The 14,838-nt window shown below is 41.0% G+C and overlaps 1 protein-coding gene across 2 annotated transcripts in view; it reads right to left on the bottom strand.

Annotated features, from left to right (window-relative positions):
- Positions 1-5,202: 5,202 nt before the first annotated feature.
- arid1b (AT rich interactive domain 1B (SWI1-like)) overlaps positions 5,203-14,838 on the bottom strand; it is a 283,137-nt gene continuing 273,501 nt past the window's right edge. For both annotated transcript variants that reach the window (XM_007905499.2, XM_007905498.2), the window contains exons 19-20: positions 13,306-13,436; positions 5,203-8,461 (exon numbers count right to left, since the gene is read on the bottom strand). In XM_007905499.2, the coding sequence (XP_007903690.2) occupies positions 6,737-8,461; positions 13,306-13,436 (1,856 nt within the window). In that variant the 3' untranslated portion in view covers positions 5,203-6,736. The remainder of the gene's footprint in view (positions 8,462-13,305; positions 13,437-14,838) is intronic.

Genomic DNA, 14,838 nt, shown 5'->3' on the forward strand with positions numbered 1-14,838 from the left:
ACTGTAAAGTGAATTGACTGTATATTTTGTGGGTGAAACGGAGCAGCCAATTGCGCACAGCAATGTCCCACAAACAGTTGTAGATTCAGTGACCACATTATCATTTTTTGTTTTTCTTTTGAAGGGGTTACTGCCCTCAGAAAACAATCTGCCAATCGACTAACAACCATGTTCCTACTTACTGCTAGGTAAAGAGCATGTGAAATAAGGGAACTTGCCTAAGGTTTCGCCCGCCCAGGAATCAAACCGAGGTCCTCTGACAAATGCTCTAACCACTAAGCTACAGGAAAATGGAAGATCTTCAAAAACAAAAGATTCTTAGTTCAGGCAGATGTGTGTGTGGGGGGGAGGGGTTAGAAGAGATTAGGGGGGAGAGCGTATATTATGGCCTGTGAGCATTTGTATAAATTTGTGCCAAGGATTAAGATCCTCTTCTCATTTACATGATCAGACTATCACTCATATCATGGGAACTGGAATCACCTACGCTGTCTTTGCTTAGCCTCCTTTTAGATGCTGAGCAAAGATTTAAATCCTGTCCCAGCGTGGCAATCAAGAGATAAAGCTAGAAGAATCAACAGCTCTGAGTACCTCAGAGGGATTAATGGCTGGTCCATTTAAGCATCCAATTCAAGGTCACGTCCTACATGCTTATGTATCTGTGACTGGAGGAAAGTTCTTGCTAGATTAACAACACGTGGTTTCACTTCAAATCTGAGGGCATAAATGTCAGATAGTCAATAATAGATCTAATAGGGAGTTGAGAAACTTGCTCATACAGTGGGTAGTGAGAATGTGGAACTCATTGCCGGAAACTGTGGTTGAAGCGAAAGGCATGTACTCCCTTGGGTATGTATCAAGTATTAAGAGAAAACTTGATACATACCCAAGGGAGAAGGGAACAGAGGTGAGGGAAATAGGAGGTTGGGTCAAGTGCGGACTATGAACATCAGCATGGACATGTCAAGCTGAATGACCTACATCTAAGTGCAATATGCATCTCTGCAACTCTACAACAACTTGCATGCATATAGCGCCCTTCACCCCGGGTAGTGTCCCGGAGCGCTTGACAGTGGTGGAATCTGACCCCGAGCCAGAGGGAAAGGGAAGGGGGAGGTGACCGTAAGCACAATCAAAAAGGAAGGTCTTTAGGCAGGATTTGAAGGTGCGGAGATACAAGTCTGAGGGATTGAGGGAGAGAGTTCCAGAGGTTTGAGGTGTAGTGGCTGAAGGGTTAGGGTGGAGCGGAGGGGACCAGTGACAAACAGTGGGGATAAGCAGATCGGAGTTAGGGAGGTACGAGGGCATGAAGGGATTTGAAAATGAGTGAGAGGATCTTGAAATTGATCCGTTTGGTAATTGAGAACCAGTGCAGTCTGGCAGGGATGGAGATGATACTGCTACACATTTAAATTTGTCGGTTTCCAATCTTAATCGTTAAAATCGGTATTCAGCAGATTTTCCAATTTTTTCCAAATCGAAAAAAAAATAATTTGCATTGTTTGTTACATTGTGTTTTGAACTGTACAACACCACAGGCAGCGATGTCAGAGCCAACTGCTCACAGAACACAGCAGGTTCAACAATTACCTCAGTGAAAATCAACCATTCGTGTCATTGAAAACTTTGCTAAAATAATAATCTTGCCTTTCATATAGCACATCTTCTAGACATCTCAAAGCGCTTCCCAAAATTATCCCGTAAAGTGAATTGACCGCACATTTTGTGAGCAAAATGCTTATCCCCACTGTTTGTCACTCGTCCTCTCCGCTACACCCTAACCCTTCAGCCAATTGCGCACAGCAATGTCCCACAACAGTCGTGGATTGAGTGACCAAATTATTATAATTTTTTTGAAGGGATTATTATTCCATAAAAGCAATCCGCCAACTGACTAACAAACAGATTACTATTACTGCTAGGTAAATAAAGGCGTGTGGAATAAGGAAACTTGCCCAATGTTTAGCCCTGCCCGGGAATTGAACCCAGGTCCTCTCGCTTGCGGGGCTAGTGCTCCAACCACTGAGCAACAGTATTCAAATAACGTTAACATTTTCTTGAGAAACGTTGCATGTAAATTGACCAAGCTACCTAATTCAGTCAATGTACCAGCAGGGTTAGTCTGACTCAACTGCAAGCCTGGCTGATGTTACAGTGCAGTATTAGGGTAGTGCTGCATTGTCAGAGGTGTTATTCTTCGGGTGAAACATTAAACTGACATCCTGTCTGTCAAGGTTGACATTGAAGAACTCATGACATCATTCAAAAAGAGAAGGGAGTTAGTTTCTCATGGTGTGCTGATTGATAATCCTTCAATTAAATTGATGATTCACATCCTGGCTGTTTGCGGAATATTTGTGTATAAATTGGCTGTGACTAGTTATGTTATCTGGAGTCCTGTAGCTCAGTAGTAAGAGCACTTCCCTCACAAGTGAGAGGACCCCGGTTTGATTCCCTGGCAGGGCGAAACCTTAGGCAAGTTTCCTTACTCCACACGCCTCTGTTTACCTAGCAGTAAGGCGGAACCCGCTTGTTGATTGGCTGATCACTTTTCGGGGGTAATAATCCCACCAAAATAATAATAATTTGACCACTCATTCCATGACTGTTTGTGGGACACTGCTGTGTGCAATTAGCTGCCAAATTTCGCCCACAAAATTTAGTCAATTCACTTTACAGTATATTCTGTAGAGCACTTTGAGACGTCTCAAAGATGTGATAAATCACTGCATTAAAAGTGCTTTGAGATCTTTCAATATGAGAGCTACATCAAATACAAAGATTATTATTGAATAAAATTAATAATTAATAATAAGGCACTATATCAAATGGATTATTATTATTAGCACATCTTCTTGGCTCAAATATGAAGGTCACTTACCCACTGGAGATAAGGTAGTTGGATGACTCCTGCTGCCAATAAAAGGGCACCTGAGCCATACGCTAGCATGGGAGAAAGTCGAGAGGAAAATTGTTTCACTTAAAGTAAGCATTTTAAAATTCTTCTAGCCTCACCTTCTGGTTAGAGCCTCTGTTTTGGCCGCAAGTTCTTGGTTGTAAGTAGGCTGGGGCAAGATGTTCCAGCGCTGGACAGTGTATGTACTAAGTGCTTGTATATTTTACATAGCAGTTAAGTGTAATACTGGGTATCCACAAGATAAATATTTTTATTGGCCTTGTAATATATTGCAGTATTTGTAATGGAATGCCCATATACGAACCACAATGTATTGCAATGTACTAAATAAAGCATTTTTGCCCACAAAATAGACAGTCAATTCATTTTACAATATATTCCATGAAGCGTTTCTCAAAAACGTGATAAGGCGCTGTATCAAATGCAAGGATTATTATTATCATTTAGTGTGTCTTTTCTGTGTGGAAAAAATCACCTTTATTTACTAGGTCTATATTCTGAATCCCCAATACCAGAAAAAAAGGCTGAGGACAATGACCCCTAGATGTATCAACAACAATTTACATTTATATAGCGCCCCTCACGCAGGGTAGCGTCCCAGAGACCCCCCTCCCCCACACACAATAGCTTGTATTACACTGTCCATTTAAAAAACAATATTAAGTAAGTGTGAATGTTGAAAGAACTTTTTCTCTTCAGTGTCATAGGGACTGAGTCAAACAAAGTCAAAAAAAAACATATATTAAAACACTCATGGACAAAGTGTCTTGAGGAGCACTCTTCATTTAAAAGTCAAGATCTGCAGCATGTACTGCGCAGTTACATGGACTAGCAGCATCTAACAGAACAGAAAGTGTCAAATAAATATATGGTTAGTTTATTTTATTAATAAAGTAGACCTTATTACCTATAATAATAATCTTTGCATTTGATATAGTGCCTTATCACGGCTTCGAGATGTCACAAAGCGCTTCACAGAATATACTGTGAAGTGTTTTGAGGGTGAAACACAACAGTAGCGTCCCACAAACAGTCGTGGAATTGAGCGACCACATTTTAAATTTTTTTATTACCCCCGGAAAAAAGATGCGTAAATCGACTAACTACTTACTGCTGGGTGAAAGGAGGCGTGTAGAGTAAGAAAACTTGCCCAATGTTTCACTCTGCCTGGGAATCAAACCCAGGTCCTCTCACTGGCGAGATGAGTGTTTTAACCACTATGCTGGTGCTTTACCTAAATGCTCCTCAAGACACTTTGTCCATGAGTACAAGTGTAGGTTTACTATACACAACTAACTTGTATTGCCATTACATTATTACAATTAGTAAAAGTGCTTTGAGCGCCACTTAAATTTTTGAGGCTTTTTAAAAGGCTTACTGGTGAATGCTGTTTTGGTCACTTAATAGCCCTAGAGCAGACAGGGCCCTTAATAGACCTAGAGTATTTGTGTTATTTGTGGCTTCTTGTTGTTAAACTCTGTGTTTAATGGCTCAGATTTCAATGTGAAGTCTGATGAGAAACACCACTAAAGAATGCATCTGCTTTCAATCACAGTATCTAATGGCACAGCATTCTGGCATCCAGTTAATGGGAAATGTTCACTTTTCTATTGTTAAATGTTCACCTCAGTATTGAGGGCAAGAGATCAGAGCCACCAGGTTTATTAAATATATACAAATTCTTTCTGACTGAATGCCAGAATATTTTGTCTGCTATAATAAACAACAAGGTAACACACCTTGTAAATAATAATCCTTGCATTTGATATAGCACCTTATCACGTTTTGAGACGTCTCAAAGTGTTTCACAGAATATACTCTGACGTGAATTGACTATATATTTTGTGGGCATAAAGTAGCAGCCAATTGTGCACAGCAGTGTTCGACAAACAGTCGTGGATTGAGTGATCAAATTATTTTTTTTTAAGAGATTATTATCCTCGGAAAAGGGATCTGCCAATCGACTAACAACCGTGTTCCTACTTACTACTAGGTAAACAGGGGCGTGTGGAATAAGGAATCTTGTTTAACGTTTTATCCTTCAACCAGTCAACTGATCAATTTCACACATTTTACTTTGCAAAGGCTTGCACAATACAGGCACTTACTGAAACCACTGCAAATAGATTGTGAGCCAGCTCCAAATTCAAAATATGTTGCAAGTCCCATTGGAAGGATCCACATACATCAATGATTTGAACAAAATACATTTGGGTGAAATATTCAGGACATTTGAAATCTGAGAGCAATCCATCAAAAACACTGCTCCTCTTGTAACTCCCTTCTACTCTATGTGGACTGGGTTTAAGACCTGCATTTTGTGGTTAGCGCTATTTATTATCAGCCATCAAACTGTAGATCCCAGTTTACTCAGTGAACTCAGTAACCCCCATTACCAGGCACAAACAGGAGTGACAGAAGTGAAGGTGGAATCCAAGTCACTGCTCATTATTGGTTTCTACAATGTACAGTTATAATCTCTCCTAATCAGATCCAATCCCAGCTAAAAACCATTTAAAAAAAATTATTCAGGAACAATCATCACAGCACTTAACAAGATTTAATGTACATTTATTCTTAACATGTGGAACATATAGTATAAAGATTTTATACTGAATAAATGATATTCATTAAGCCAGAGGAAAAGGAGGAATTTACATCAAGTTTTTTTTAACTACATTATCTGAAATACAAATATGCTGATCGCATCACTGAAAAATTTCTGAAATTGTGTTTCTTCATTAATTTTTTTTGAAATTTCTGCTCATCATCGGAACTTAAACCTTTTTCCACACCTTGATTATGAAGCAAAATGTGCTCAGCTGCTCTCCGTGAAATAGAGCATGACTTTATACATACAGAAACTTGTACATCACCCTCGTAGGAAATATGGCCAAAAAATATAATAATAAAAAAANTTTAAATCTACCACTTTTGTTTTTTTTAATTAACCTTACCACATCATGGAAAAAAAACCTGTAAACCTCATTCTAAAAGAAAGAAACAAAAAAAAATCTGAGGGTATGTGCAATGTACAACTTCTATATACAGTACAGCTCTTGGGCTGTAGGGAAACAATACCAAAAGATAAACTGAGTGAATTAAAAGACGGTTGAGGAACTGCCATACTGTGGAAGGTCAAGGAAGGTATGAATCTGACAGTATTATGAGGAAGTAATTAATGTTCTTCACTCTCTCTCTCCCTCCCTCCCCCCACCCAACCCGAGTCAACAGTTCATTTGCTGCTAGACTAATGCATCTTAATTTCTTCTGTGTAGAAATCAATTGATTTACAGTGGACTATGCACACCTCTGTTGATCCCCTACACCTAGATCACTAAATTCTATTGCACAGCGCTTGCTTTCTGTGTGTGGTGTGTACATATTTCAAAATTATTTCAGTGCTTTTTTTTCCTTTTTCTATTTTTTAAGTGGTAAAGCATAATTGTACAATGTTTTGCCACGTTTTCAATATTCACCTTTTTTTTTGCTTCCAAAAATATCATACAAACATGAAAGAAACACCCCCGAAGGGAAAGAATGTCGGGATCAAGGTAAATCCGTCGGATGTACTGGACAGCAACTTTGGTTAAAAAAAATTAAAAAGTACTTACACACATAGACAGCAAATATTTATTTCCATCTTATATTTGTCCAGATTAAATTTGTTTTGTGTTTTTAAATGCCCAATTTCCTTAGTAAATGAGGCAGAGGAGCAAAGATTATTTTTTGTTGTTGTTGGATAAATAAAGAACAGAAATAGCCAATCGAATGTAACTTCTTTGTCTCCTCTCATACATGCTTGGCTTCCCACTTCTGTCATAACTGACCAATCATGAACAGAACATCACAAATGACTGATGCAACCATAGAGTTCAGAACAGATGATATTGAGATATCTAGCAAGCGGCCCTCGTATAAAACAAATTCCGAGTGGTTCTCTTCTACTCTAGCCATAGCCAGCAGGGCCTTGGCTGCCCTACACATCATGTCCACGCTTGTTGGCTCAATGGGCTGCATGTGCATCAGGTTTGGCTGACTGTGCTGAAGCTGGGCCACTGTGAGGCCATCCTCAAGGAAACTTATCAGGTTGCTGATGCTTCCCTTTTGCACAGAAACAGCCCTCGCCACTAACGTGTCCCCCTGGGCAAGGTTTGACAACAGAGCCACTGACATCTCTCGGCAGACTGAGATTCTCCGATCTCCCACGTATCTAACCAGAGTAGCGTACAATTTCTCCTGACGGCTGAAAGGGGCGGTAGCCAAGATGAGATCCACATTATTGTCCTGGATGCTGAGTTTACACAAGGTCTCCAACACAAGTCTCTGCGGTGAGAGGAATGAATTAAGTCCCACTGTTGGGAAAGTATCCTGGGCTTCTGCAGAGGGACATACCATCCAGTGTAGCAAACCATCCAAAATTGGCAAACAAATGCTCTCTGGGTATATAGACAGGTCTAGCTGCCCAGAAATGTTGGCTAACGTAACTAAGGTGTTCTCTCGTAAAACCTCAAGGCAGTCCCACCACCATTCATCCTTGTTGCAGGCCACTCCATCGTCCTCCTCCTCCTCCTTCTCATACGTCTGTGGTGCCCGTTTCCTCTCCGGATGTGTGTGATGAAGCAAGATCAGCTTTCCCAGGATCAGTATGAGGCCCGAGTGCTTGGACATCTCAGCATCATTGCCAGGCACGAAAGACAAGCTACGAACTATATTTGACACACAGATACAGCGCTTTGCCAAGGAGTCCTGCCAACCAGAGATCGAGCACAACGGCGTCTCGTCACGGCTGCAAGGCTCATCCTCCAATAATTTTATATTTTTGTGGTTTTTTGCTTGGTGGATGCGAAAGGGGAAATTACTGCCTTCTGTGACGGGAGCTGAGTCGTTGGAATGCTCTTCTGACAAGGCTCCCTGACGAGCTGACAATACATCATCTATAGTCGCTGTTATACTCTTCTCTCTCTGCTCTTCTGCATTCACCGTTTCCTTGTCCCCATGTTCCCTGGTTTTCCTCTCTTTGTTTGGAGGATTTGAACACCCTACAGCTCTCTTGCGTGACGGCAATTCCATCTTGCTCTCAAAATGGGTTTGGATGTGCTCTGTTGTGTCACCCCCACCGATTTGCCAGTGAAGCAGTCCACTGTCAAACTGTTGAACGCGGCCAAGCTTACTCGAGCGGTCAACCACAAAGAGATCCTTCTTCTTCATGATCTTCAATGGAAGCCGGTCAAATTTACTGGCTTGTTTTGGCTTTTCGTCACCGGATTGTGCAACGCTCGTTGCAAAGGCGACTCGGTTCTCCTCGCTCAATGATCTGCCGTCTCCCTCCTCCTCGTCCTCATCTTCATCATCAATATCGTCCTCTTCCTCCTCTTTCCCCATCTCGTCCTCACTAAGGCTGTCATCATCCTTCTGAAATGCATCTGGATCCAGGAGAGCTTTCTGACGTGGATCCCCAACCTCGTATTCCTTTAATATTCCAAATATTTCTATCAAGCATCTTCTGAAATACTCCACCAAAAGCTCCAAGAACCCTGACAACTGTTGCAAAAAAACAGAAACAAGGGTCATTACGTTTCCAAGCACTGGGTGATTACTAAGCTTTACTGATAAGAAACAGGTCATTGTTGGATGGGAATAGAATTCTCTCATTGATCACCGACTGTTATGTTTAGCAAAAAAAANCACCTGTTAAAAAGTCAAAATTCAAATCATTGGCATTTTGGGAAAAAAAAGTGATCCAGGACTTTATAACAACAACAATAAGATTTCATTTATAGAGCGCCTTTCACGTCGGGAGGACGTCCCAAGGCGCTGGACCATTGGGTCAGGACCCGAGCAGGGGGGAAATGGTCAGGGTGAGGGGAGGGAAGGGAGGGAGCGAGGAGGGGGTAGAGAGTCGAGAGGGGAGCTGAAGGCATGATCAAAGAAAAACTTTAGAAATATCTGAGAAGTTTATCTCTGAAGAATTGCTCGGAAACCTGTGAAATTCACTGATGGATTCAGGGCATTTCAAGATGCTGCAATGCTCTTCCACAAGTGGCTTGAAGCTTCTGTCAGAGGTTTGAAACGGAGTTAATACTAATATTGTTTTTCATATTCTAACGGGGGAGCATTATTTTGCATCTTATTAGAAGATTTAAATGGTACAGGTGTCCCTGCCTCACTGGGGTCCTGCTGGGCGGAGGAGCAGGCAAGACTGAGGACACACTGGGGTGGGGAATCGTTAGTCTGAAATTTAATGGAAGTGTAAAAAGAATGCATTTTAAAATCATCCTACGTTAATATTAGTGGGCTGCATTGATTGCTATAATTGCATTTGATATAGCGCCTTATCACGTCATTGAGACGTCTCAAAGCGCTTCACCGATTATATACTGTAAAGTGTAGTGACTGTATATTTTGTGGGCAAAACGCGGCAGCCAATTACGCACAGCAGTGTCCCACAAACAGCTGTGGATTAAGTGACCAAATTTTTATTATATTTATTTTGAAGGAATTATTACCCTCGCAAAAGTGATCTGCCAATCAACTAACAACTGGGTTCCTACTTACTGCTACATAAACAGAGGCGTTTGGAGTAAGGACATTTGCCGAACGTCAGCCAATTGAGCAAAGCTGTGTCCCACAAACAGTCATGGATTGGGACGATCTCTCGATGTGAAAGGCACTTTACAAATGTGATTTTGTATTGTATTCAGTTACCTGATAATTATTATTATGATTGTTTTTTGGGAGATTATTACTCCCAGAAAGTGATCCTGCAATTGACTAACAACCAGGCTCCTACTTATTACTTAGTAAACGGAGTCGTGCGGAGTAAGGAAACTTGCCTAATATTTCGCCCTGCCCGGGAATCGAACCCAGGTCCTCTAGCTAAGTACAAAATCCAAGGCAAGTCTTCCCATTCCACATGCCTCTGCCTATATATCTCAGTCTCTCTCACTCAGTCTCTCTCTCTCTCAGTCACTCTCCCCCTCTCTCTCAGTGATTACTTATTTATTCACTTACTTATTAATTATTTCAGTGACTACTGAAGTAATTCACTGAATATTCCTGTATATTAAATTATAAAAACAGTACGACTTGCTGGTTAAACAGGCCGTCAGCATGTTTGAGGGCCATAAGTTACTGTCATGGTCAATGAACTGCAGCTCATTCACGTTACATTTTCAGTCCAGTATTTATGTTCATTACTGAACTAATAAACTGAAACTCAAAAATACTAGTTAATGGTAGGTTATCAAATGTGCACACCACTCATTGTACCGTGTCCATACCAGAGGATTATGAAAACACAAAGATGTACAGGGAGAGAAACAGAGTGCTATAGTGACTGACAGGAATTATCATCAAGACTCAACTCAGGCAGACATTTTGGCATCAAATCATCTTTGTCATACAATAAAATACAATGAGTAATCTCTGAAGATGGGTTACCTATCATGTTAGGGACTTAAAAAAATTCTAATCTGCTACTGTTATGAGTGCTTCCAAAAGAAAAAAAAACTTGATGCATTACTTTGTCAGAGTTTTAGTTGCATGTAGGCCTTGCTCAAGGAGCAGAATGGAAATCTCATTCGTAAACGTTGTATTAAAATAATAATAAATAACCCTGCATTTGATATAGCGCCTTACCACGTCTTCGAGACATCTCAAAAGAGCTTCACAGATTATACTATAAAGTGAATTGACTGTATATATTGTGGGCAAAACTGTTACCAGGTGATGTATGTTCCTTATTATAAGCATATGGGTATAAAATCAGCCACATAATATCTGTTCTGTAAAATATTAACTGCTCACTTTAAGTATGGGTTTAGCAGAGTCAGTAATGGCATTAGTCTGGAGATGGCAACATAAACTATAAATTCAGAATGACGGAATGGGATGAAACATGAGCCAGTAATAAATGGAAGAAGTGAAGGAAACATTCAGTCTTGTCTGAAGAGGTTCAGCTTTCCTCTTCTAGTTATTGCTACTGGATACAATTCTCTCCTGGCCAGTGATTGCTGGTTCTCAGCAATTTATTCAGTAGAAATACTGCCAATGATTTAAACTGCAAAGGTACATGCCTTGACATGTGTACTGTAGATACTGTTCATGCTATTGAGGAGTTCCATTTGATTCACTATATCTTTTTATTTTACAATTTCAACAAAAACAAATTACATGTGTACAGCGCCTTTTATGGAGATAGTGCAAAATTCCCAGCGAACACGTATTCCTTTGAGGAATAAGAATGCCATGAGAAAGGTGGCCCAACCGTGGCTAACTAGAGCAGTTAGGGAAAGTATAAAGTTAAAGGAAGAAGCCTATAAAACAGCTAAGATGAGGACTGGGAGAACTTTAGGAATCAACAAAGAAGAACCAAAAAAGTGATTAAGAGGGAGAAATGGAATATGAGGGCAAACTAGCGAAGAACATAAAGACAGATTACAAGAGTTTTTATAAATATAAGAGGAAGAGGCTGTCGAAGGTAAATGTGGGTCCGTTACAGGCAGAGATGGGGGGAATTATAGTAGGGGACAAAGACATGGCAGAGTCATTAAACAAGTACTTTGCTACTGTCTTCACCTTAGAAGACACTGAAAACCTACCAAGAATAGAGGGGAACCAAGAAGACAATATTAGTGAGCAACTTGGAGAAATTAATATTAGTAAAGAAATGGTTTTAGGTAAATTGTCAGGTCTTAAAACTGATAAATCTCCTGGACCTCATGGCCTACATCCTCGGGTTTTAAAAGAGGTGGCTACGGAGATAGTGGATGGCTTGTCTTTGATCTTCCAAAATTCTCTGGATTCTGGAACGGTTCCCATTGATTTGAAGATTGCAAACGTAACACCACTATTTAAGAAGGGTTGGAGAGAAAAGATGGGGAACTATAGACCAGTTAGTCTGACATCAGTGGTAGGGAAAATTCTTGAGTCCTTAATTAAAGATGTTGTTATGGGATTCCTGGAAGACCATAACAAGATTAGGCAGAGTCAACATGGCTTTACAAAAGGGAAGTCATGCTTAACTAATCTTTTAGAGTTTTTTGAAGATGTATCTAGCAGGTTAGATAGGGGGGAACCAGTAGATGTAGTATATTTAGATTTTAAGAAGGCATTTGACAAAGTGCCACACAAAAGGCTATTGCACAAGGTTAAGGCCCACGGGATTAATGGGAACATATTAGCATGGATTGAAGAGTGGCTAACGGGTAGAAAACAGAGAGTAGGGATAAACGGGTCATTCTCGAATTGGCAGGATGTGACTAGTGGAGTGCCACAAGGATCAGTGCTTGGGCCTCAGCTATTTACAATTTACATCAACGATCTGGACGAGGACATTGAATGTAACGTATCTAAATTTGCGGATGACACTAAACTAAGTGGGAAAGTAAGCTCTGAGGATGATGCAAAAAGATTGCAATCGGATATAGATAGGCGAGGGGAGTGGGCGAGTAGGTGGCAGATGGAATTTAATGTGGGGAAGTGTGAAGTTATTCACCTAGGTAGAAAACATAGAAAAACAGATTATTTTCTAGAGGGGAAGAGATTAGATAATGTTTGGGTGTCCTTGTACACCAGTCTCAAAAAGTTAGTTTGCAGGTGCAGCAGCAACTAAGAAGGCGAATGGCATGTTAGCGTTCATTGCAAAAGGTTTAGAGTACAAGAGTAGGGAAGTCTTGCTGCAACTGTATAGGGCCTTGGTGAGACCACACCTAGAGTATTGTGTGCAGTTTTGGTCTCCTTATTTAAAAAAGGACATACTTGCCCTAGAGGGGGTGTAGATTCACGAGGTTAGTTCTTGGGATGAGGGGACTGACCTATGAGGATAAGCTGAATAAACTAGGGCTATATTTTCTGGAGTACAAAAGAATTAGGGGAGATCTTATTGAAACATATAAGAGTCTTAAAGGGTTGGATAAAGTAGACACTGAGGGTCTGTTTCCCCTGGTAGGAGAATCTATAACCAGGGGTCACAGTCTTAAAATTAAGGGTCAGCCTTTTAGAACAGAGTTGAGGAAACATTTCTTCACTCAGAGGGCAGTGAATTTATGGAATTCACTACCCCAGAGGGCTGTAGATGCTCAGTCCTTGAACATCTTCAAGGCTGAGACTGAGAGAGTTTTAAAAAATAGAGGGATTAGGGGATATGGGGATAGGGCAGGTAATTAGAGTTGGGTCTGAAGATCAGCCACGATCTTATCGAATGGCGGGGCAGGCTCGAGGGGCTGAATGGCCTACTCCTGCTCCTAATTCTTATGTTCATGTCGAGACAACGTTCCAAGGTGCTGGACAGTCAGAGATTTGGACCTGAGCAGGCGGTTGGGATCAGGAGAGGTGGAGGGCAGGGAAGGTAGGGGGAAAATACAATTACAAAGCAGCTGGTGTACCTGAGAGAGGTTAAATGTGGCTACAGTGCTGTCATCGTACAGTAAGATGTTGATGGTGTCCAGAGCCCAAGTGCTTTCAGCCAGAAGACCAGATTTGAGGGACATCATAACACGCCAGGCCTCTGGGGCTCCTGCAAACATCAGAAACACATCAGAAATCATCTCTTACCAACACCCGTATGTAGTTCCTCAAGAATAAAATGTAACTGACATTCAGGGAACCCGTTAAAATAAGAGGCCCCATGAGAAATTATATTTATGATAACCCAAACGTGAAGCGAACCATCATTTAAATATATGGAATGTTTTTACATGACAAAAAGCAACATATCAAAGTAGATCATGCTTAAGTGGGGTCTCTTTGGAGCTGAACTGGCTCTAAGGTGACATGTCTGGCAATGGAAAGTCGGAGTCGAGCCAGCCCTCTGTGACGGTCTCTAGTCCGGTTCCTGAGCCAGGCAGGTCTCCAGTATTCCAGGGCACTGCTGATAACAGCACAGCCCAGTCTGGCTCATCAGCAGGACCTGGAAGTCATCCCACTCAGCTCCTGTTAACGCTGCAAAGCCAAAGCCCTAAAAAAAATGGAGTGACTGTCATTCAGAAAGGTGAATGTACTGAGTCTATATTGTGTGCTTAAATCACACATTTTGCACGTTTGTGGATCTACTGATGTTTATTCCCCTCCTTGCACACATATAATAATAATCCTTGAATTTGATACAGCGCCTTATCACGTCTTCGAGATACCTCAAAGCTCTTTACGGAATATACTATTAAGTGAATTGACCGTATATTTTGTGGGCCACAAATAATTATGGATTGAGTGACCAAATTATTTTTAAAAAATTAATTTGGAGGGGTTATTACCCCCGGAGAAGTGATTTGCCAATTGACTAACAACTGCTAGGTAAACAGGCGTGTGGAGTAACATGCCGAACATTTCACCCAGTCTGGGAATCGAACAAGGTGAGTGCTCTAACCACTGAGCTTCAGGCCTCCAGAAAATGGCAGGATTTTGAAATATAAAAGAGCAATGCTTCCGAGTCAGTGCTGCCTTTTAAGTGTTTGTCACAGTGCAGCTGAGTAAACCCAGCACTTGAGTCATTCACAATTGATTTCTTGTATTTCTGCAACCGAAATAGCTTGTAACCAAATCATTGTGTCAACCAATCTTCTCTGCCACAAATCAGGGCACCTTGTTAGCTGACATGAGCAACACTAAACTGTTTAATGCTGTGATTTTGCTGAGGTAATGGTGTTGAAACACTTGAAGCGGAGCCATCAGCACTGTTTTAGCACACTGATTTGATTTCGAGTCAACAATTAAGTCAGTGCAACATCAATGAGCTTCTGCTAGAAGTCTAGGATACAAGTCTTACATGCAGCACCTGAAATTGAGCTAAACTTTCAATCAAAAGTTTATTTTATTGCATCAAACCCAGGTAACCCAAGCCCTGTATTCCCTCACACCTCTGACTAAGTTATGCACTGACCAAAGTGACAATCCACTCTTCAAACGTTTGCTGGAGTTGC

Source organism: Callorhinchus milii, unplaced genomic scaffold (assembly GCF_018977255.1).
Source record: "Callorhinchus milii isolate IMCB2004 unplaced genomic scaffold, IMCB_Cmil_1.0 Scaffold3, whole genome shotgun sequence".
Taxonomy (NCBI): domain Eukaryota; kingdom Metazoa; phylum Chordata; class Chondrichthyes; order Chimaeriformes; family Callorhinchidae; genus Callorhinchus; species Callorhinchus milii.